Genomic DNA, 25,921 nt, shown 5'->3' on the forward strand with positions numbered 1-25,921 from the left:
TATTTAATGATTCAGAACTAGACCAAATTTCTAACCGGGGAAGACCGATTCTGTCGGCGAGGTAAACATTCTTCTTATAGCTCTTGCTCAACTCCTTTTGTGGCCTCTTTCTTTGTCCCAGTATGATTCTTACATTTACTATCTCTTTTTTTTTCCAAGACCACGATCAGTATTAATTGAGAACCTCCCGGAAAAGGTTTCTACTTTCAACAAACTTAACATTGACGGATCCTCATTAGGAAGCCTAAGCCAGGGGGAATCGGCAGGGTGGTGTGATTCGAAACATAAATGGTGATTGGAGAGAATATCTACCACCACAAATACTCTTAACTGAATTGCTAGTTCTTATGCAGGAACTTCAAGTTATCGAGAGCTAAACATGGTTGTGGACCTCCTAGCGAAGAAAGGAGCTAGGGAAAACTCCTTTTTTTATAATCGTGGTTTCCGGGTCAACTTGTACGCACCTCGATTAATTTCACAGGGTACTTGCTACCTCCCACCAACATAGGTACCGGTAACTCTATCCACCAAGGCTTGGACAAATGGAAAAAAATCACCTAGTTTTTTTGTCTCCGCTAGGAATTGAACCTAAGGCATCATGGTTCTCAACCCTCTTCGTTGACCACTAGGCTACACCCTTGGGTGCAGATAAGAAAAAACTTAGTTGCGTTGGGAGATATGGTTGTGTGGACTATAGTTTATTCATAGAGATTCCATAACAATTACAAAAATGGAAAGTTCGACACAATTGACATTTTTTTAAAATTGGAAGCTTCATGATATGGCATGATTGAATTTTTATGTACGCCTTTTGTATAATATTCCCGTAGTCAATACGCTTGCACTACAACGAAGCCCTATAGCTCAAACTAGCAAGTAATTAATTGCTTTCTTATATATATATTATCTATTAGTTAACCAAACTAAAAAAATTGATAAGTTACTCTAGCGCATATATAGATGGATTGATTTTGCCTCTTTCTCTTTAGAGCAGATCAATTGTCAGGCAAGTTGAAAGGTGCACCACCAAACCAAACAAGGATCGTTAACTTGGAGATGTTTACTTGGCATCAGAAGAATAGAAAGAAAAGAAAAAGAAAAATCCAACCTCCAGATAGAGACGAGCAATTTGGACACATTTTGAAATTCTGAATGTATCATCAACAAATCTGCAGAAGAAGCAGTGCAAAGAAAGAGATTTTAGGTTTCAAAGAAAAGTTAAGGGACACAGCAGCAGGCAAGCAAAGATAAGTAGAAGTATAACACAGACCTCATTGCAGAGTCTAAATCAATGCCACTAAGCATCTGAGCTGCTTTTGACCATTGTTGTTCAGACTCATACAATTCTGCAAGTTTTTCCCGAATGATCAACACCTGAAAAGATGGAATTTTGTTTTAGAAATGGGCATTAAAAACATAAAAGATCAAAAGAACCCGTATGTGGAGATCTCTTGATGACAACAGATAATATGCTGAGTTCCAATGTTGACCTTCATTTGTACCATTTTCTCAAAACTAAAATACTCGAGACAATCAAATTTTAAGATGACTATGATTTCCGGAAAATCACAAGATAAACAAATAATTCTGTGACTTTGGTGCTAGCCCACTCTCACAAAATTCAGTTCTTAAAATCACTTCCATCAAAAAGGAATCAAAGGTGTCAATATGCAATAGTTCCATTCAACACATCAACTCAAAAAACACACTTCATAATAAACAACTCCATGGTCCCAATGTTGGTTGTGGCCCATGTATTGAGTTCCTGGTACTACACTCAAATTCTTTTCTAGCCTATTATTTTAACTGGTTTTAATAAAAATAAAGATGCTAAATTTAATGGTCAATTAGAAAGAGATTACTTTCTGAAAGACAATTATTTAGAAATTTGCCATCCTTTCTTTCTGATAAGTACTTCCCATCCCATCATTAATAAAAGAACATATTTCAATAGACAAAACAGGCCTTCTCTTAAGGTGGTAGAGATGTTGTCATGCTGAGTCAATAGTTCTCTTTCTACATACCATGTTCCTTTCTGTATTTTTTCTTGATAGAGCATTCTTGTTGTTTTGTTATGAAGTTCTAAGAAATGAAATTACAAACATCAAACTGCTACACCCTTACAAATACATATGCACCACCTGATGCAGCATACAAAGCAAAATTAAAAAACAATTTAAACTGATGCTAGTGTCATTCTGAAGCACCAAATTTTAGAGCTATATAAGGCATTACTATAAGTCCAAGTATCGTTCAGAATAGGCTGCAAAAGAGCTATCAAGAATCTGACAAGAAACAAAATAGAAACATCAAAGTATACTTGTTCTTCAAAGGACACCACACGAGGCTGTATCTGGTTGAGAGTATAGTGTGCTACTTCCTTTTGAACATCAGGTTCCAATCTATCGAATTCCTGTGCAAATGTCTGCAATAGCTGTCTTGATACCACCAAGGGCACGTCATCCGATAGCACTGCATAATGTACACAATCTCAATCAAACAACAGCGTCTCAACCCCAAATTAGTTAGAATCTGACTATAAATCTTGTATTTAGATTTCAGCTGAGAAATATACAACATGAATATATAAAAAAACAGAAAAAATATGATTAGACAGCCAGAGAGATGGTAATTGCACTGCATAGTCGTACACAAACTCAATCAAACAGCGGCTTAATCGCAAACCAGCTGAATCTGACTGTATAAATCGTCTATACCTATTATTTCAGCTAGAAATATACAACATGAAAAATAAAACAAGTAGCAAAATTATGATTAGATAGCAACTACACTGCATAATTGTACAGTCTCAATCAAACAACGGCTCAATCTCAAACCAGTTAGTATCTGACTATATAAATCATCTATATCTATTTCAACTGAGAAATATACAACATGAACATAAAATTAACAGAAAATTGTGATGAGATAGTTACTGCAATGCATAATCGCACACAATCTCAATCAAACAGCGGCTCAATCCCAAACTAGTAAGAATATGACTATATATAAATCTTCTATATCTATTTCAGCTGAGAAACATACAACATGAATGTAAAATAAATAGCAAAATTATGATGAGATAGTAACTGCACTGCATAATCGTAAACAAACTCAATCAAAACAACGGCTCAATCTCAAACCAGATAGAATCTGACTATATATATCTTCTATATCTATTCCAGCTGAGAAATATACAACATGAACATAAATTAACAGCAAAATTATAATGAGGCAGTAACTGCACTGCATAACCGTACACAATCTCAACCAACCAATGGCTCAATCCCAAACCAGTTAGAATATGACTATATAAATCTTCTAACATCTATTTCAACAGAGAAATATACAACATGAACATAAAATTAACAGCAAAACTGTGATGAGATTATAACTGCGCGACATAATTGTACACAACCTCAATCAAACAACCTCTCAATCTCAAACCAGTTAAAATCTGACTATATAAATCTTCTAACATCTATTTTAGCTGAGAATTATATAACATGAACATAAAATTAACAGCAAAATTATGATGAAACAGCGAGAGAAACTTACTGTGATCGATGAATTGCTTGGCTTGTTGGATATCGCTTGATGCGAGAACGGTGGAGAGAATGTGCTTGTACTGTTCGATTTTCTGGCGTTGGTCGCTGATCGCAGAGGCACTAGCGAACGCACTCTCCATTGCGATTTAGGGTTTTTCTCTGAGCTAATCTTCTCGAATACGTAATTTGGAGTGTCTCGTCGAGCTTTTTTTCGAAGCGTTAATGGAGCTTATGAACCAAAATTTTGGCCTATAAATAGGGATTTGAAAGTCGATTTATAATCTGTTGCCCGCTGTGGTATATGGGCTCGGACACAACTTCGAACATCGAATATGAATAATTTTGAAAAATAAAATTATAATTCTCGTTTCAATTTATGTATCACCTAAAGTTGTTTAAAATCAAATCACAATCAACAAGTCAATCACAAGTTCATAACATTAACTTATTTATCTTGGATTATCAAATTAATGACCTATCGATACAAAAGCAAATTACTCAATTTTCTTAGTAGTAAATCAATAATTTATTAAGAAGTATCATACTTATATTTTTAGTGTAAATATATAAAGTACATATTATTAACCCTAAAGTCCCGTTTAATGTTGAAATAATAAGTTGTTGTATAGGTGAATATTTGTTAAATAATTATTCATGTGCGTGCATTTTAAATGATTAGTCCTTCATATATATTTTTTTACTGTAATTCATGATTATAGAATACTAATTTATATAGAGATAGAAAAAAATATTTTATTTTATGGAAATCTGAGAATGAAATGATTTCTGATAATTACTAACTTGATACCGAACTAACTAATATCTCGTTAGACGACTAGCGGAATAGTATATTTAAAAATCGATATGTAATAAGTCAAAATATTAAGAATAATTATTCACTTAGTCCATCAAATAAATAATCCTTATGCCACCGTTTGAGGTACTACACAAAAATAAGAGATGTTACGTCAAGGAATGAAACAACTCATTAAAGATTAAACATTTTTAAGTCATTCACCCATTTAGTAAGAATATTGACAATGTAATAAATTTAGCCTTATTATATAATAATTCTAATGATTCTTTTATTGTTTTGATTAGATTTGGGACAATCAAATAATCAAATTTCACAAGGATATCGTATTAGTCTAAAATTACATCTGAACGTATCTTTAAGTATGTTCAAGCCTTCAACAAAAATATTAATACATAGGTCATAATAGTCAACAAAGCAGACATAAGTTCTCAATTGTGATCTCTAATAGTATAACTATTGCCTGAAAATTCATTTTGCTTCCGCATTTAGCTTTGGCTTAACTTAATAACTTAGATTAAGTTCAAATATGTATAAAATGAGTACAAGCCTTGAATTTCTATCTTTTACATATTTCATGTAATTGAAAGATAAATATATAAAAAGATACATTTAATATATCTATTATTTCAAATTTATCAACATATAAAAAGAGGTCATCATCCACTTTTGACAACTACCATTTCATAGCCTTGTACTTTATTTAACCTTGATTTGTTGTGATATAACAAGATTATATAAAAAAAAAAATCAAATTTAATTAACAATCCAAACACTCAATATATGAAATGTGCTCTCCTTTGTGCAGTCAGCACAACAATTACGAATGAAAAACAGTTGACTCCAAATCTCCCTGAAAATAATATCAATGCTTGTTATATGCATCAATATCCCTATTAAAAAGAACACTTATAAAATTTGTGATTTAAATTTATTTTTAGGTAATTTTATAAGTATAAAATATTATTTTTTGAAATTAAATTATTTTTAATTATGAAAGCATATTTTTTGAAATAGAAACTTAAAAGAAAAGTATAGTATAAATTGAACTGAAGAGTATACTTTTGATTTTATTCCAGGTTGGTCAAACAAGCTTTAGTGGTGTTGGGCCAAAGTAGAAATTCCGGGTTGAGTTCCTTTGAAGCAGGCCCAGATCGAGATAAGATCCGGGTCGGGTTGCGTGGCACGGCACCTTTGCAACTTTTTACATATATTCCACTTCTACCCCTTCACTGTAGTTCATCAGCTACATATAAACCTCAATACAACAATAGCATTGACTACTCTCATTTCATCTCTGTGTAATCACAAAGCACGATCATCACCTGGAAACTGGAATTCGATAGCGGAAACTCTCTCTACCTTCGCAACTACAGTGATGGAGAACTCCGGTTAGTTTATCACTGTCCACAAAAATAATCTTAAGATCCCTCAAATTTCACGTCATTCCGATTCAATTTCGTGCGAGTTGCTCTGTTTGATGAAGTTGAATTTTGTTCATAATTCCTTTTTGATTTTATACGTTTTTAATGTTGTTTGAGTATCGTGTTAATCGTGTTAAAATGTAGGAACTTGGTGTTGGACTAAGGAGTCTTAATCGTGTTAAAATGGTAGGAGCTTGGTGTTGAACTAAGGAGGTTTAGGATTTTGTGAGAAAGTTTGTAGTTTCGTGTTGTTTTGAGATTTGAATTTGTTTGGTATAAGCAGCGGGCGAGCATTTTGGTTTAGGATTGTGTGTATGTGTGTGTACTGGATCAGCCTATAGTAGGACTCCATGGTTACCACCTAAAATGGCGGTAATCAGGGTTAGATTAGTAGCATCTGCTGAGCAAACAGCTCTATTATCAGTTGTTATTTGGAAATTGGAATTAGCTAATAGCTTGCAGTATGGAGTGATCCTAATTGTTTACCAATTTTCTATCCATTTTTTGACCAATTAGATATCACATTTTACATCTCACTGCTGATGACATTGAGCCTAGACTTTTTGACAAAATCCTAAATATAGCAAACTGCACAATGCATGTTTAGGAAAAAACAATCACAGGTTAAATATAATTTCCAGTGACTTGTAATTGTTGACATGGAAATGTTCTGAGGCCTGAGTGAATAGGGGCCAAATAAGGTTGAGAGATTGATTCATGGAAAAATATTGCATGTTCTGGCTATTAAACGCCGCAACAAGAAAAAAAGATGTTACATGAAAGCGGAAAAATAACATTTATGGGTGCGTAGGAAAGCTGTTACCTTATTGCAGGCTTTGTTATGGCCATACCTACATTTTTGGTTTGGTTTTTAAATAGAGTGTCCCTTTAATTAATACTAACAGAGTAGCTTACGATAATGCATGCCATAACTCTGCTGTGGGAGTATGATTGATGTAGTTACATGCATATCTGTGGCGATTTCCTATAGAATATTCTTTCAAGAAGCATACATCAACCCACATGATACAACATAATACTTGTACATGATAATTTGGGATAATATGCTAAGTGCTGCTTAATTTCCAGGTTGTTTTGATTTTCAATGGAAAAAATAATCCATGGTTGCTACTCCAATTTATCATTAAATGCTTTGTCATCATTTCTCCCCCCCCCCCTCCTGGTCCTGCCCTATTCTGGTCTTCCATTTGTCTGAGTGTTTATTGCATCTAGATCTTATAGCTCTTTTGCCAAAAGTTAAGTATCAGTTCTAACTCTTTGCTTGGTATGCAAATCGGTGGGAAGGGATTTCAACGCTTCTTCTGGAGATGTATCTGTGAAAAAATGTCTTATCCGTTATTGTTATGCTTGCAGCATGCTTATTAAATGATTAAATCTGACTTGACCAGTTGAGTTATGGAAAGTAAAACTGGAGTAGCCTTGATGTATGGACCTTTTTACTGTATTTCTAGTCTAGTGAACCTTACAATTCCACAGACCCTAGATGGGTTCCTTTCTTAACTAATGCCATCATGCATATAGGTCATAGGTATTAAATTTCCAAGATGATGTTTTAATTGAAGCATGTATGACATCAACGGCTTTTCTTTGTTTTCTATTTTCTTTCTTCTTTTAGTCTCAAATGTGGAACATGAACAGTTTCACTTTTTTTTGTGTCTGGGTTGGTGGTGGTGGTGGGGTCACTTTTCTTATAAAGTTTCTTACCTGGGAGTAATGTGCATTAACTCTCTTCGAAGTGCAATTATTTACATAGTTATGGAGTGGTGTTTCAGATTACATCTTCTTGTGTTTGAACTTGGATATTTCTGTAGGGGACCACCAGGAGATGGTTGTTCCACCAGTTGAAGGTGTTTCTGGTGGTGGGACAGCTTATGGATGGAGTGACACTGGTGTAAATGATCCAAGACCATTAAGGGGGGCAATCGATCCTACAAAAGTTCCATCTTTGGAGTTATTGAATGTGTGGTGCATGCCAAACACTGCTAATGTCGGACCACAAGACATGCCTCGTGAATTAGAATCTGTATGTGTATAATGTATCTGGCGCTACATACGCTGATGATGATATTTCTGTGATACATACATTTTGTGACGGTTTCAAGACATTAAAATTTCCTTTGTTTGGAAAACATTGAGTCCTCACCATGGATGTTGGCACTATAAAAAATGTTTGTTATAATTATCTTTTGGGAAGGGGAGCCTTGGTGAAACAGTAAGTATTGTTTCTGCGTGCCCAGAAGGTCACAGATTAAAGCCATGGATACAGTCTCTTGCAGAAATATAATATAAGGCTGTGTATAATAAACCCATCCTGGTCCGACCCTTCTTTGAACCCGTGTTCCCAGAAGGTCACGGCTTGAAGCCATGGATACAGTCTTTTGCAGAAATGTAAGATAAGACTGCGTACAATTAACCCATTGTGGTCTGACCATTCTTTGGACTCGTGCATAATGAGAGCTTAGTGCACCATATTGACCTTTTGATTATCGTTTGTCCTTTTAGCTCATTATTAGTGGATGTTATAGTTGAAACTAAATGTTTCTCTGCATTTCATACAGATTATTCCACTTTTGTTCTTTGTTTGTTACTCACTCTTAGCACTCCCTTAGGTTGAATTACTCTTGGAAAGTAGGGATTGTCCTTTTGTTTTCTCTCTCTCTCTCTCTATCTATCTCTTGTGGGGGTTATAGGAAAAACACTAAAGTTTCTTATATGCTCATGCATTTGTTGCTTAAAATATTAAATTTCATTATCAAAAGGTGTAATGTGACTCGGACTTTATCTTGTAGATATCACTATTAGCAGCAAGAAATGAAAGAGAAAGCATTCAGATTGCAATAAGCCCAAAAGTTTCTTGGGGTGGATCTGGAATTGCTGGAACTGTGCAGGTTCAGTGTACTGATCTCTGCTCACCCTGTGGTGCTAGGTTTGTCACTACCCATGTTCTTAGCTTCGTTCACACCTATCTAGGATATGATGTGAAGTTATTGATTCTGTTTATGGTGAAGCTACTGATGATATTGGTTGATTGCAGATTGGCAGTTGGCCAGTCGCTGACATTGCGCAGAGTAGTACCCGTTTTGGGAATTCCTGATGCACTTGTTCCACTTGATATGCCTGTCTGCCAACTGAACCTTTTTCCTGGGTATAGACATGATACTCCCATTCATATCATTTATGTTGATTAGAGTCAACTCTGAGTCATGATTACTGTGGCATGCTTTGCAGAGAAACTACAGTAATTTGGGTATCAATAGACGTCCCGATTGAACAGACACCAGGTCAATATGAGGGAGAAATCATCATTTCCGCCTCCAAAGCTGAAGCAGAGTGATTGTCTATCCTCTCTACTTCAGTTAAATATTTGTATATCAGTTTTGGAATATCCGACATCACAACAATATTGTCCTGAAGTTTTTTTTTTTTCTTTTTTTGGGGGTGGGGGGGGGGGGGGATGAGGACTGTTTCATATTAGTTCATTAAATATTTGTCCATCTGTTTGAAACAGATCTACAAACCAATCCCTGAGCAAACTGGAGAAGCATCAATTATACAGAGAACTGAGAGACTGTCTTGATACTGTGGAGCCCTTAGAGGGGAAACCATTGGAAGAAGTGGTTGGTCTCTTTGAAATTACATGCCTCATATGAACTCTTATAATTCCTCAAGTTGTATTTGCCAAGCTGCTGCTCATAATGAGCTTTTGTTGTTTTAGGTAGAAAGGGTCAAGTCTGCAACTTCATCTTTAAGAAGAGTTCTTCTATCCCCATTGTTTTCTGATTTCTTTTCAGATAATGGGCCCATAGATATGATGGAAGAAGATGCTATTTCTAGCCTTTCAATCCGTTTGAAAATAAGTTTGACAGTCTGGGACTTTGTGCTTCCAGTTACCCTTCTGTCCCTGCTGTGATTGGTGTATCCTTTTTTGTACACTGGGTTAGAAATTATATCAAGCCATTAACTGGTTGTGGAGAATTGCTCCTGGTCACTGATTGCTATCAATTGAACTCACGTGATTTTCGATTTGTCAGGCTTAATTGCCAATTAATTCGTAATCTATTGCATCATGTTGACTTAACATTTTGCCTGCGAACAATTGATTTGGCTGTTTCCTTTTCCTAATTGACGAGCTTCTTCTTTGGAATGTCCTCCATTTCTGTTGACTGATGTATTCTTACGAGTCTATTCATGTGTTGCTTACATCTTGTGTGGTTGTAGTTCTTTTTCCTTCTTCTCCTTCATTCATGTAAATTAGAATGTCATAGTAGACACCTGGAAACAGCAAATATTCTGCAATTCTATCCTTTTCTCTCTCTTTACTTACTAGTGACTGCTGGTACTAGTCTCTGTGATAAAGCAACTGAATTTTCGAATGAGGATGGAGTTCTTTAATTCTGTCTAGATATCTGATACTGTTATTGAAGATCGATTTGGGGTTGAGCACGGAAGCAATGAATGGTTTGAGCTGTTAGATCAGCATTTCAAATGGCTACTTCAGTATCGAATTAGTCCATACTTCTGCAGGTGGGGCAACGGCATGCGAGTTTTGACATACACCTCACCATGGCCAGGTAGTATATGATGCTTATTGCTTAGTATACTTGTACTTGTGAAACTCTCTTACTTTTAGATCTACTTGAAGTCTGAATAGATAAGTTTGTAAAGGTGCTGAACTGGAGAGTCTAGTTCTATTCTCTTACTGGCTTTTACTCCAAGTGTATCTACAATAAACTAAAATTTCTATCTCTAATGCTGTTATAGCTGACCATCCAAAATCAGATGAGTATTTCTCTGACCCTCGTCTTGCGGCATACGCTGTACCTAATGGTCCAATAGTCCCTTGGTATGATGGACAACTCTTTTGCCAAAAGTTCTAGGATAGTAGGATGTATGTCGTGTACAAGTTGATCAGTTTCCTTTTGCTTCTTAATTTGGCATTAGTGGCGATACTGCAAAGGACTACCTACGAAGGGAGGTAGAGATACTAAAAACAAAAAACCATTGGAGGAAAGCATACTTCTATCTGTGGGATGAGGTAAGTGAGCAGATTGAATTGCTATTTTTTTTATAGCATATATGACAAACTTTTTATTGTTCTAGTGACACTTTCAGTTCAGAGTCAAGTATCCTCCTGTTTGTAGCTGGGACATGGTCTTTGCTCTTTCTGATTTCGTAGATGAGAAACATCATTTTCCTGAAATATGTTGTTTGTCGTTACAACACCAGGCAACAACTATTCCTCAATAACAAACTTTGTGGTCATACAGATATACATTTATACATGATGTGTATATAAATATCCTATTTTCTGCTTTAAACCGGTAAATCCTTTTGTCCATACAAAAAAGTGGAAACCATACGGTGTACAGACTTATAGTGCTTAAACTGTCTTTTCCAAAAGGTAAGACAACCATGGGATGGACTAAACTTTTTTATTTCTTCCATTCAAAAAAGGCTGTATGTATAAGGCCCAATGTGATCCGACCCTTCCCCATAGCCTGTGTATAGTGGGAGCTTAGTGCACCGGGCTAACTTACTATTCCTATTCAAACACTAACACTGTATATTGTTTTATTCCTTCCCTTTACCCCCTTGAATTTAATTTTACTTTTCACTCACTTTTCCTGCTTCGGGCAGTTGATGGTAACTACCTGTCTTTATGTCTATGTTCTAAATTAGTTTTGTTTGCATTTGTTCAGCCTCTTAACATTGAACAATATACTTCCCTCCGCCGCATGGCCAGTGATATTCATGCCTATGCACCTGATGCTCGTATTCTGACAACTTATTATTGCGGTGAGCATCAGATTTCTCTTCATTACATGTATTTATTTCAATGAGATGTTGTGCCTGATAGCTATATGTCTATATCCATGTCTTTTGTTGCCCTTTGGATTGAAGAATCTATCTACTAAATAGAATTGTGCTGTATCTGTTTGGATGATGGACCTACTGTGCTATATTGCATAAGCCAAATATGTGAGGACAGACTGAATAGTGGAGTTGAAACAAAAAGAATATTTTTGCTTCCAACCCACTCTGGATCATATGATAAGCTGCTGATTGAAGAGTATTAGCTGTCACATTTAGTGTTGAAACTCCTGTTCCTTATGGACACTTTAAATAGAAGCGGAAGAACAGTAGAAATTCTTCAATCTTAGTGATTAGTGCGTCTCATTGGTGCCTGTGTTTATGGCCAGTTCTTGCAGAAAATTTCGTATTTAACACGCTTATTACATGAGCACGGCGTTATTCTTACTCTGTCTGAAATAACTTTTTAGATGGATATTGCTTTGTCTGATATTATTCTGGATGTCAATGCTTTCTTGGAATATATGCAACTATTGTGCTAATGTAACTGGTGCGTGCTATTTGTTGAGACACGTTTTAAGGTGAAAATATTAGATATATCCCAGTTATGCATGGTTTTGCAATTCCATCAGGTGCATTTAACCTCTACACTTACATTTGGAACACTTAATTGATAAAAGCCCTTGATGACTCCGAAACTGAGAGGGTTACCATGCCTTGAAGTAATTGACATCAACTTCCTGGCAATTCTGACTGCTTTATCTGAAATTCTAAGGTAATAATTTGAGTGATGTCACTGACAGAAGCATCAAATGAAGCTTCATCTGAGACAATCTCACATGATTTTTGAACTTTGTGATTGACAAACTAGATATTTATTTGACACTCTTTGGCCTAGATCTGTCTGAATATTCTTTGGTAATTGTTATTCGCGTGGAAAACTCTCTTCACATGGATACTGTTCTTATTTTACAGGACCAAGTGATGCACCTCTTTCTACAAATAACTTTGAGGCTTTTCTGAAAGTTCCTGCATTCCTACGTCCTCATACTCAGATATATTGCACAAGGTAGTGATTTAGTTTCTTGAGAAATCCTTTGTTTTATTTCCAATGTACAAGTATGAGAATGACCAAGGAACTATTACATTAAAAAATGAATGTTGTGATTAGTTTTTACCTACCTTATAAATAAAAGAATGTGGTGATTAGTAAAAGAACCGAAAAGTTTATTTTGTTAGTATTGTAGCTCAGATGGATGGGATACAAACACTGCCCTTTGTGAGAACTCACTGAATAAATTGGGTACTCATTCAGTTTTGGATGAGATAATCTGGAAGTCTCATTATCTGTGTTAAGTTCAGTGATTTGAAATAGTTGAATTTGCTATCTTTAGATTTGGTATAGTGAAAGCATACGTCCTCATGGATTAGCTTAATTTGTGTCTTAGTTGACAAGTTTGAGTCCTGTGCCAAGTGAACAAAGTCCAGTATATAAGTGGAGAAGGGTAGGGAAGTCTGCCCCATTATCCCCGAGCTTTGGTTGAAAATTCATGTATAGTGAAAGCATCATAGTTTACTACTGCATCTCTTAAATTTTAGAAACCTGCTGATGTATTTCTTTCCATTTATCATACCCACTAGTTTTGGACATGTTCCCAAGCAAGCACTACATATGGTATGAGTCAATATTAAAACCACATTGTAATGAGTATCACAAACTGTTCAGCAGGAAAATACAAGTTGAAATAGATGAACAATCAACCTGTCTGAGTGACTTCTTCATTGAATGCCAAATGATTTGATATTCTCTGAACCTGCAAAAGTTGAACAACTAAGGACGTGTTCGGTACAAATGAAAATGTTTTCCATGAAAAGTGTTTTCTTGGAAAATAAGTGGGTTTCTTACTTATTTCTTTGTGTTCGGTACGTAAGCAAAAAATACTATGCTGAAAAAAATTTGTATATAATCTAGACAAATACTATGGGAGGTAGGGGTGAGGCTACGGGGGTGGTGGGGATGGGGCTAAGGGAGTGGGGGTGAAGATGAGGCGTGTTAGGAAGGTGGGGAGGACACAATAAATGTGGAATGTCACTTGTGGAATTTATTTTCCCTACTTTCACTAGGGAAGTTATTTTCCTCATTTTTAAGGAACTTGTTTTCCTAAAGAAAATGTTCTCCAAAAATTTTGACCAACCGATCATGAGAAAATTAGTAAACACTTTCTCGGAAATATTTTCCTCCATACCTGGTGCACCCTAAATTAAGTTTGGTATTTAGAATGTATAGTGAGTTACATCTTTGTGTTATAAGGTGCAAACATGTAATACATTTGTATGATCCAATACTTCCTTATAGAGATGATGTTCTTGGCGTATGTTCCCTATGTCAATGCAGACAACTAATATAGTTAATGAAGCAGGCAGTGTAACAGCTAATGAATATAATACAAGATTGAGATAGTATTACCTATTCATCAATGAATACCTATTCGTCAACGAATATTAGCTACCAAAGTACCCTCAACTATATATTGTTATTGGATTTACCTCAGAGGTACTACCGGATAAATCATAATGGCAAAGCGAAGAAGAGCTATGAAACAATGCATACCTATTAATAGCAAGTTGAAGAAATATGCAATAAAGTGGGTAATTCGAAGAAATAACAACTAATGAATACAACACAAGATTGAGATAGTATTACCTCTTTGTTAACGAATATTAGCTGCCAACGAGCACCCTCTCCATTAGCATTTCTGTACTCCATTATTCAGCTTCTTCAAAATACTAAAACCTTAGTCACCCATTTTGTTGTATTACCTATTTAGTGCTAACCGGTAATTGAATTATAACAAAGAGTTTGTAACATAGGAACTACAAAGCCATAAGATACTATATGTTCTTTCATAGTAATTATTTTTTGTAGCAATTATTTAACATTTAATAGATTTCATCAAATCACATGCCCACTCTTAATGATTAAGTAACATATAAATCATCCGAAAATGTGTAATGTTTTGCACGTTGGAACAACATATCACGTGTAATCCCACAAGTGGGGTTTGGGGAGGGTGGTATACGCAACCTTATTCTTATCTTGTGAAGGTAGAGATATTGTTTTCGATATACCCTCGACTCAAGGAATACATCAAAAACAAGTATGAAAAGGATATATAGTAGTGGAGAAGTCATGCTGAAAATAATAGGGAAGAAAAACAGTAGCTATAACCAATTATACGACATTCAAAGCAAAAGAAACAAAAATAATGATAAAATCATAGAATAAGATAGTAGAAGAGTAATAATACCAATACGGAGAAGGAAAACTAGACAATGCTTGACCACCCACTAACCTTCTTCCCTGATCCTAGATCTCCATATTCTCTTATCTAGGTTTATGTCCTCGGTATGTTGCAGGTGTGTCATGTCTCGCTTAATCACCTCTTCGGCCTACTTCTACCTCTCCTCATTCCCACCATAGTCAATCTCTCGCATATCCTCACTAGAGCATCTGTATCTCTCCTCTTCATGTGCCCGAACCATCTCAGCTTTGCTTCCCTCATCTTTTCTACCATAGAGGCCACTCCAACCTTGTTCCCGAATATCTTCGTTCCTAATCTTATAATTCTTCTGGAAATATGTAAAGTTTTGCACGTTGGAGAGCCCATAAATTTATAGAAGGCATTCTTTCCATGCAACTATTTATCATTTATTACAGGTATTAATTAGCATTTAGTATGATATCATTAAATAAGACACCCCTTTTGATAATCGTTCATATTTATACTGATTCAACCAAGAAGGTGTGGGGTTTTTGTTTCCTTAAACGTGTAGTTTTTCTTCTTTTTCTTTAGGATGAGGGGTAGTTTAGTCGATTTCAAGGGTATTTCCATAAACCAACTTCCCACTTTTAGAATATTATGTGGATTTTTTTTGTGGACAAAAATCTTGTTTTTCTTTTTTCTGTGGCTAGTTCTTTTTCCTTCATGCTCTTTAGTTGTTCTGTTGCCGTTATATAAATTTTGAACCAGTTGATGTTAAATGAAATTACTTTTTAAACAATGTTGTTGCCCACTCATACTTCATGAGAATCATTGACTGGAGTATTAAGCCAGCTATCCATGTTTGCCCTGATTCACGTTTGGAGGTTGGAGACAAGCCTAAAAGAATTCAATTAATGAGCTATTATATACTACTTCCTTTATCTAAAAGAATGACAAAGTTTGGACTACGAGAATCAAAACCATCTAGGTTGGTGAGAATTCAGATTTCGATTTAATTGTTTTTAAATGACATTTATATATCTAAGAATAACATAGAAGTACCATGAATCAACTTTCTATAATTAAAATATTTACAATTGTTTGAATAAATCCCCAATAAACTAGTTGTGCATACTTTCGATCTCTTTCCTTTTCTGTTTTGTGATCACCACTTGTTGCATCTGGAGACCTTGTCAGGATTCTCTTCCTTATTGATAAGTTGCTAGCAGGGGCAGATCCACATGGAACCTTGGTGCACTGGTGACAAGTTGCCCCTTTTGAGGTTGAGGTCAGGGGTTCGATTACCACTGGCCTCTGTTTTCATCCCTTTTTAATTAATTAATCAATAAGGGCTTCATTTGTGTGCCCTTGAGCCTACCAAATATCCAGCCCCTTTTTTCTCCTAATAAATAGGTTTCAAATCCCAGTTTTCTTTTTTAAATTGTATAAATAAAAGTTTGACTTTCTTTTCTCCTGTTTTCCTTTTCTTTATCGGTTTTAACTTACACAGGTTTTGTTTCTTCCTTTTTTTCTTTCATGGTCATTATCTTTAGTTTCATCAATGAAGTACATCAAAAATGATGCACTAATAGAATGTATGATGAGCAGGATGCGGGGAGACTCACATGTTCGGTTCTTATATTATTTGAATGGTTATTTAGTTAGCTATATAGAACGTAAGATTTTTGAAAATGTAAGTAATGATGGTACTATTGATGTTTGAAGTATGAAAACTTGTCGCGGACAATTATGAATGATATTTCCTTTGTTGATATAAATTTATATTATTTAAATGAACATCTATCTTAAGAGCAATGGTGCACCTATGTTCTTGAAATCCGGAATATGCCTCTGCTTACTAGGCTTTTTAACGCATTTCCTTTTCTATTCAGCGAATGGGTTATTGGTAACAGAGAGGATCTGGCGAAGGATATTATCGCGGAGATACAAACAGAAAACGGAGAGGTAATAAAAATATATAAACTTTGTTTTTCAATGGATTATTGTTATGAAGTAAACAGTGGATCACTGAAGTTACTTCTAGACTCTCGTTAAATGAGGAAAGGAAAATGATGCAGAGAAGTGTCATACAGATTAATTTACTTTTTGATTTTATGGTCCTTGCTGATATCACATTCATGTTTTTTCCCTTTGCTTTTTTCCTCTAATGCGACAAGATAAGTTATTGCCTGCAGATACTGCTGACAATTAACTCTTATTTTGAGGACTAGAGCTTAGCATCAGAGATTCTAGGACAGTCAATGGTTTTAACACATGATTCCATATGCTAAATATAGGATATTCTATTTGAGTTACAAGATCAGATTGCACCTTGTTCATCATGGATTCCCTCACTGGTGGATAAGAGGACTCTATCTTAGGTCTCACATCTTTTTATGGATGAAGATTCATTTCTTCTTAAAGAATGTATGCATGATTTTTATTGAAAAAAATGTATGCTTGATTGGGAAGAAAAAAAGAAGTTAAGGAATCTATGCAAATTGGGACCATGTCAAGTTCTAACTTATGTGCATGATTTATCAACAAATGGGTTTAGCAAAGGCCACTTTAAATGATTAACATTCTACTCATCTGTCTGTATGGAAGTTGTTGATCATTGCTAGTGTATATGACATTGATTCATAAGGACATTAGAGGGACATGAGATAGTTGTAGCATTTCACTTTTTCTCTTCCAATGAAAATTGGCATCTTATTTCGAGAAGTTATTCTGAAGCTTTATAACTAATGAGGTTTCCCTAAGTTTAGTACTTCGTTAATGTGTTTGAGAGTATTGTTGCAGCCTAGACGTACCCAGTAAGTGCTCTGTGAAGTTGTCACTATTTGAATGGGTCAATAATTAATGAGTCCTCTACATGAATGTGGATCTTCAAGTTTTGTTTTATGATATGCAGGATTAAGATTATTTCATTTCAATACCTCCTCTATGTTGCTCCTTGGATAATCTTAAAACATTTTGGCTATAAATTCCTTTAAAGGTTTTTCTTATTTCTGTACGTATTCTATGAATGAACTTAATTTCTTAAGAGCTCATGTAAGACTATCAGCATTTTTATCCAAAAAGAAAAGAAAAAAGACTGGCAGCATATTCCTTATGTATGCATCACCTGTTGGCATGGTGCTTGTTATGTTCGTTGCAGGAGTGGTGGACATATGTATGCTTGGGACCAGGTGATCCTCATCCCAACTGGCACTTGGGGATGCGAGGCACTCAACACCGTGCTGTGATGTGGCGTGTGTGGAAAGAAGGTGGAACAGGTTTCTTATATTGGGGTGCCAACTGCTATGAGAAAGCAACAGTTCCTAGTGCTGAGGTTAGTGCATCCCTATGCATGACACGAAACTGATGGATAAATTATGTCGTAGAGGTTGATAGTTGTGAAATAATTAATATTTTTCTCTTCATGCCTGATACAAGTAATATTTGTCTGCAGATTAAGTTCAGGCGTGGCCTTCCTCCAGGTGATGGAGTTTTATTCTACCCTGGTCAGGTGTTCTCATCATCTCAGCAACCTGTTGCTTCTCTGAGACTAGAGAGGCTCTTGAGTGGCTTGCAGGTATTTTTCATATTGACTTATTTCCTCTTTCGGTAATATTTTTGCATTTTCGTAGAGAGGCATCAACCATGAAGTCCCTTGATCTTTCAGGGATGGAAGGTGCAATATTGTCTGTTTTACACAGAACAGAAAATTTGATGCACTTCTGCAAAAACAAAAAAAAACATGTTTGAACAATATCCTTTTGATGTCTTAACCGCAGGGCATCCTTTAGTAACTACGTCCTTTCTTCATTTCAATTTGCTTTCTCTTGTCGCTTCCTGTTTTCAGAAACTTGATACATCTATTTCCTACACTCGTTCCATTTATATGTGAATCATTTGCCGATAGTTGTTCTGTTTGGATTGCACTTCTTCAGTTATAATGTTTTTCTGCTTTTTATTCAATGAGATTTCTCCTTGTAAATAGAACTCCCTCTCCTTAGTTCCCTCTATTCTCTCCCGAATAAAGTAATAATTAGAAGAAAGAAAGATGTTAAATCTATCTATATGTCGTTTAATTCTTTTTAATCTCATATTGTCTGATCACTTTTCTTTTTCCTTTTTGTATTCACTCCTCTTTTTTCATGACTGATTTTCTTAGGATATTGAGTACCTCAAGCTGTACGCTTCAAGATATGGTAGGGATGAAAGCCTCAACCTTTTGGAGAAGACAGGAATGTATCTAGGGCCTGAGCGCTACACTTCGGAACACAGACCTATAGATGTCATGAGGGGTGAGGTTTACAGGACATGCCAATCCTAGATTTGATGCTCGAGTTTGATGACACCCATCTGTATTTGTGTAAAGCATCTCAAGCATATCGGTTTGTATGATGTATATTTATAGATTTGAGAAACACTCTTGGGTTATACATCTCAATCATATTTACTAGGTCAAAACAGAGTATATTTAAGTCAGTTTGCCCAGATCTGTACATATTATCATGTTCAAGTAATAGTAGTAAATGCATGGTACCGCTGTAACGTGATTTTGTATGTTGAAGATGGATTATGGCTGATTCAATTTCAGTAGAACTGAATCTATCGTATCATAGATTACTTAGACTAAAATTTGAACCGATCTTTAATACTCTTAGGAACCTCATGACATAAAAATTTCACGGGGTAGCCTACTTGGACACCAATACTTAACTTGTACCCCATTTTATTCTATTTTATTAACTTTAGATATGTGATGTCTGAAGTTACAAAATGCTTGAAGTTTCATATGGCTGAACTTCAGTTATATGTGCATGAACTTTTAGCCATATGATTTGTCAAGTCTAACTACAGACTGCATTCGGCTATCATGTTATTGTGTTGCGATTATTATGTTACTATCTATTGTTTTTGCTACTATATGCTATTTTTGGACTATTTTTTCCTTGAGCCTAGGGTTTATCGAAAATAATATCTCTACATTTGAGGTAAGGGTAAGGTTTGCTACACTCTATCCTTCTTAGACCCTAATGATTACTCTGTGAGATTACATTGGGTATATTATTGTTGTCATTATTTCGTAAAGAAACCGCTTGTTTGAAGTTATTTCAAAGTGGGTTGATTTATTAACTTTTACGTAGTGCAGGTATTGAGCATTTGTGCACCTGGGCCCCTCATGAGTAAGGATTATGTTATGATATTTCTACATCTATTCCTGACTGTAGGGTGGAAAATAGGGAATTTAATGTACAAAACAAATGAGTAGAGGCATTGACCAGTGCGATGGATGTGACTCCACGAACTATAAGCAATAGGATAGATTATATACCTATCTCAATCATAATAGCAGGATTAGCTTTAGCACTTGCTTTTATATGATAAAGTTTTTGAAAGAAAGGTGGTGGGGAGAAATTATTGCTATCAAGATTCATTCAAGCTAGACTTTTTGTAGCAAAATGTAGTGATACTGGAATCACAAAAGCAAAGTAGGAAAAAAAAAGAAAAAAGAGGAAAAGGCAATCAAAAGTTTATCAAAATGGTGATGATTGGCTAGGTTGCCTCTCAGTCATTGTCCATTTTTGACATTGTGCTCTTTTTGTTCCTGTTACAGCTGTAATGTGTGTATGCTAGCTAGATTTGTCCATAACTTCCATCTTCAGAGTTGCTTGATCTTTTATTTCGAAAATCAAACTTATCCATAGATAGAAGCTCATCTTTTGCCCTATGTTTATTGCAAGACACATACTTATTTAACATCAAATCACATTAGTTCAAATTTCATAGGAGGCGAAAACACTAGTTGATTCATTCCATATATCTAAAGTCAGATTCATGATATGTTGCAATTTTATAGATCTTTATACTTCAATTTTATTTTGCATCGAAAGTACTGGATTCAGATGAACCTGGTACTTGTAATCTACCTCTATCGAAACATGATAGACAAAGTTTTATCTAGTACATGTGTTGGTGAGAGGTAGCAGGCACCCCATGAAACTAGCTATTGGGGTGCATGCAAGCTGGCTCGGATACCAACGTTATTCCATTAGTGTGGACAGCATTTTCTGAGTTACCATTTGTCCATTACACCAAATTTTTATTCTGTTGGTGTGATGTCCTATCTTTGAACACTTTGTGGCATAATTGTCTATAAAATCTCAATAATTGTATTGCAACAGTGTAAGTACTGTTAGGAATGGAAGAACAGGAAAATAGTTTTTGCATTAATTCCACATCTGTAGCAACAACTGCGAACGTTTACTGCTTTCGATTCTGCTCATTATAACGCAATTAACGTTCATTTGTCTAAACTTATGGATCCGTCTTCTTTTTTTTTTAACAATTCTTTAATTTCAACTTTTCACCTATCATGTTTAGAACTACAAGATTAACTAACATTTCGATATATTCTATGTATATTTAATTTAAAATCACGAGATTCAAAAGTCTTCTTTACTTTTTAAATCTTGTCTCAAGTCAAAAGCAGATAAATAGATCGAAACACAATGAATGTCATTTATATTGATTTTATTGAATCAAATTTGATTAGGCTAGAACGGGTTATGTAATATATGTATAGGTTAATTCAATGTGTGTCAAATAATGGATCATACTCCAACTTGCTCAACATGACCCAACCAACCAACCTCTCCTCCTCTTTATATTTTCTTTTTGTAAATAAGTTGAAGCTTTCGGTACGGAGTCGTCTTTGTTAGGGAATGTTTTATTCCCAACGTGGGATTTCCCGGTGTGTAGCTGGATTTAGTCGAGCTCCAACGTGGATACAGGGGTGGAAAAAAAAGTTGAAACTAATGTATTTTTCTTAATTACTAGCTTAAGTTCTTCCAAACTTACTTCACATTTAGTCTCCAAATTTGATTTGTATGTTTAAGTAATTAAGTTGCATTTTGACATGTTGCGTTATACTATATTAACCCAAATAGAATATGTGCATGATCTACTTAACATGTTCTATCCTTTAATCTTTTTGTCTATTAGCTTGATATGATATTTGAATTAAGTCAACAAACGGATTATAATCCTATTTATTTAAGCTTAGATGAATTGTATAAGTTACTAAAAAAATGAATTAATTTTACCACTTATACTTCTAAAATAGACATTTGAAGGGATAATTTAAAAAAAAAACATTATTGGATTTGGTGGCAATATGAGGGAATGTTTCTTTTTATTGATCAAAATGTTGGTGGCAGGATAATGTGAAAATGAGTATTATTTTCAGTTTAACCCTTAAAAAGGTACTTTCCTTTAGTAGTGGTACTATCTACTCCATCAATTTCACATAATTATGAGTTGACGCTTAACCATTTTTTATCATTAGAGAGAGAAAGAAAATATGCTTTGTGTTACCAAACAAGTGTTTACAGTTTTAATGATGGAGAATTTAAAGGTTATAAATTTTTATTATTATTTTAAATAAATAGTACTAATTGGGTTTGTAATCTAATACTAATAAAAAAAATATGTGCAAAAGTTATTGAATTATTCTACTAAACTCGTAATTTATAAGTACTTTTAAGTCTGCCACAGTAGTTTATTGGTATTTTGTCGATTATGATCATATAATTAGAAGAATATTGCTTGATACATTCATTTGACACAAAAAAAAAATCGTGCTTTTTTGTAATTTTATATTCCATAGTGTTTTAAATTCTACGAAAAAAAGGTGAAAGAAAGATGAAGCAAAGAAAACTTGAAGGCTTGTTACAAAAAATGATAAGGACCAATGAGAAGTATTTTTGGGTCGATCAATCCATCAAGAAGAAGAATTTGTAATCTTTTTTCTTAAGAAGAATAATTTATAATCTCCCGTAATAATACCGATCTTTCCTAACTAGTTCAGTTAGTATCAAGAACTGTGAAGAGGTTAGAATACAAGTATTATTTACAAAAATTATTGATATTTTCTAAAAGTCAATAAAGTAATAATTAAACATATAATATCACCTATTATCTATACTCATTCATAATATTGGAATTCTTGCGTATACTCTTCTACGTTGATGTGATTGACCAACTTTTTAATTTTCTTTTTGTTCATAAAAATAATTTTTTATTATGTAGGAATATTTGAAATAGTAATACAGTTGAAGTAGGCACCCATAATAATTAAAGGCACGTGCTATCAAAATGCGAATTTTAGTGGAGAGAGTAGTCAGAAAAATAAAAATTGTGATTACTCCATAAGATCACAAAATTAAAATATATTTATCGTCTAATTTGATTAGGCACTTTAATTAATAAAAAAAATTAAAATTATATTTGCTTAAATATGCTACGTAGAATATTAGAATTAAAAAGTTACTATTAAATATATATAATAACATAAATTGTTTTCTTTATTTTATCAAAACAACTTAATTTTTATACGACAAAAATAAAAAAAAATAAAAAATCATTGATTCCTGTTATATTCACAAAGTGAATAAATACTCTGAATAGTCTAATCAGCTTGTATATTCACCATTATTTGTTTTTTTTTACCTTTTTCTTTCTACGTGGAATATGGAATCTAGATTAACTTTTCCAAAGTAAACTTTTCTTTGTTTTATTTCTTGTCAGATATTCAATATTCATATAAAAGCTCAACAAATTTTAAATTGTAGGAGTCATTATTAAGGGTGGAATTTTAATAAAATTTTATTTATTAAAATTCAAATTAATCAAAAGTAAAGTTACTTTTTCCCGGGTCTTGCTACTGCATTGTTTCTTTGTTGTTTTTTTAAAGACTACTATTATAAGAGGGTTTAATAATTATTTGTTTTGCATCATAATTTTTTTAAATTGGGTAAATTAAATAGTATGCCATAAATGCATTCAAGGATATAACCTACTAATCAAAGTTTCAGGTTCAAAACTTAGTGGAAACAAAAAAATATTAGGTGATTATTTCATCTGTCCTAATCTTGGTGGACGGAGTTACATGATACCTAATAATAATGGGTGGGAGGTGAGTGATGACAATTATTGCGTGAAATTAGTCGAAGCCAATAAAAGTTGATTCGGACACCACAATTATTAAGAAAAAAATAGTACTCATAAATTAAATTATAGGTAGTATATCTTTTTTTAAAAGGGAAAAGTCTTAAATATGCAATCGAACTTTGAGAAAACGTTCATTTATGTCAACCGTTTAAAGTTTGGCTCACCTATATCATTTCTGTTTGGAAAAAAACTCATTCATCCCATTATTTGTTAACTGAAATGACATAGATGAAACAAACTTTAAACGGATGACATAGATGAGCCATTTCTCAATGTTCAATGGCATATTTGAGTCTTTTCCTTTTAAAAAATAATTTAATTAATGACGTGGTCAAATCATAATTGACCTTGTGTAAAAATAATTTTGTAAAATTAGAAAAAAATTCAATTAACAAATAATGATATGAATGAGTTTTTTCTCAAATAGCAATGACATAAATGTGTCAAAACTTTAAAACGGATGACGTAAATTAGGGCTGGGCATTCGGTATTTTGGTTCGGTTTTGATTTTTTTTTCCGGTTTTTCGGTTTTCAGTTCTTGTACAACGTGTACCGAACACCAAACCAAAATAATTTGGTTCAATTCGGTTTTTGTTATTTCGGTTCGATTTTTGTTAATTCGGTTTTTTGTTATGGGCATGCTTAGTGAGTTTTTTAAAATTTTGTAATTTTTTGTTTATTTTATTTATGTTTATTTCTTTTTGCTTATTTTACTCTTGTTTTTCAAATTATTGTATGATTCAAATAATAAATTGTCGTTAATATTGAAATTTAGCCTTGTTATAACATTGAATTTTTACCGGTCGTTGTTGTGCTACGGCTGCCTGCTGGTCGATTGGCAGCTGCTGTGTGCTGCTGGTTGCCGAAACGATCGACGCTGCTATAGTCTGTAGACGACTAGACGTGGGAAGTGGGAACGGTAATTTTTGCAGTGGGTTTGTAAAGTTGAAAAGTTTGAAAAGACAAACTTTGTTTTAAATTTTAAATTTTTATTTTTAAATATTAATAATTAATATAATAGTAATATATATTATAATTTAATATATTTCGGTAAACCAAAATACCAAAATACTGAATTACACAAAAATTATATATCAAAAACCGAACCAAAATATCAAAAAATACAAAATCATATACCGAATACTGAACCAAAAACCGAAATACCGAAACTAAATTACCAAAAGAATTCAATTCGGTTTGATTTTTTGGTTTTTCGGTGTTTATGCCCACCCCTAACGTAAATGAGTCTAAATTAAGAGACATGTGTACATTTGGCTAAATTGTGTATGTGAGCGTAGCCTTTTCAGGCCACAAAATACGAGGAGATGGATAAATACAAGAGAAGAGATCCTCTATTGGGTACAGTTTTTGATCAGCGATGTGTCAACATAAAAGGACCCACATTTCTCGTATATTTACTGAAACTGCCACGACATTTACTAAATATAGCCACACTCAATTGTCCTTGCTCTATCACTATCTCTACAACCATTATTTCTTCCTTTGACTCTTCCATTGACTTGCCTATCGAAATTGTACTAATTCGAACAACTTTTACGTATTGCAAAACATAAAAATTATATTCGTATAGTATAATTATAATTTGTATAATTGTGTTTCATAGCAAATTTTATGTTTGTTATAGAACTTTTGATTTATATAATTTACTAGATATATCCAATTTTATACAAATTGTTTAGTTTTGTATAAATTCATTTATACATTATAATTTATATCGTAAGATCTGTATTTATATAATTATAAGTGTATATGACGAAAATATATGTATTTATATTTATATATACACGTTTCTCTTGCTTTATACAAACACAAATGTATTTTATATATTTTATACATTTGTATACTGAATGGGTAATTGTATATCGAAAATGACTAATTGTATACAGAAGCAGGTGACAAAAAAATGTGATGTTTGCTGCGAATTACAAATAAAATAAACTATGACAATAACATTTAATTTGAATTAATAGTTTGTTATTTCATACAATTTTCTCAATTCTATTTTTATGTTTTTTT

At 33.8% G+C, this 25,921-nt stretch overlaps 2 protein-coding genes across 5 annotated transcripts in view; one reads left to right on the plus strand and one right to left on the minus strand.

Moving 5' to 3' along the window:
• The window catches only part of LOC125827593 (COP9 signalosome complex subunit 4), a 242,593-nt gene that overhangs the window by 4,822 nt on the left and 211,850 nt on the right, over positions 1–25,921 (minus strand). For all 4 annotated transcript variants that reach the window (XM_049506894.1, XM_049506892.1, XM_049506893.1 and 1 more), the window contains exons 2-5: positions 3,559–3,744; positions 2,321–2,472; positions 1,271–1,374; positions 1,109–1,169 (exon numbers count right to left, since the gene is read on the minus strand). In XM_049506894.1, the coding sequence (XP_049362851.1) occupies positions 1,109–1,169; positions 1,271–1,374; positions 2,321–2,472; positions 3,559–3,688 (447 nt within the window). In that variant the 5' untranslated portion in view covers positions 3,689–3,744. The remainder of the gene's footprint in view (positions 1–1,108; positions 1,170–1,270; positions 1,375–2,320; positions 2,473–3,558; positions 3,745–25,921) is intronic.
• LOC125827586 (uncharacterized) lies at positions 5,610–19,423 on the plus strand. The gene is given in 17 exon segments (XM_049506886.1): positions 5,610–5,753; positions 7,619–7,830; positions 8,597–8,733; positions 8,842–8,952; positions 9,036–9,137; positions 9,316–9,424; positions 9,523–9,694; positions 9,697–9,722; positions 10,210–10,378; positions 10,569–10,650; positions 10,749–10,842; positions 11,507–11,603; positions 12,594–12,687; positions 16,774–16,846; positions 18,042–18,215; positions 18,336–18,458; positions 19,041–19,423. Coding segments are annotated over 17 exon segments (1,950 nt in total). The 5' UTR covers positions 5,610–5,740; the 3' UTR covers positions 19,203–19,423.

The sequence above is a fragment of the Solanum verrucosum genome, unplaced genomic scaffold (assembly GCF_900185275.1).
Source record: "Solanum verrucosum unplaced genomic scaffold, falcon-dt-bn FXZP01000064.1, whole genome shotgun sequence".
Lineage (NCBI taxonomy): Eukaryota > Viridiplantae > Streptophyta > Magnoliopsida > Solanales > Solanaceae > Solanum > Solanum verrucosum.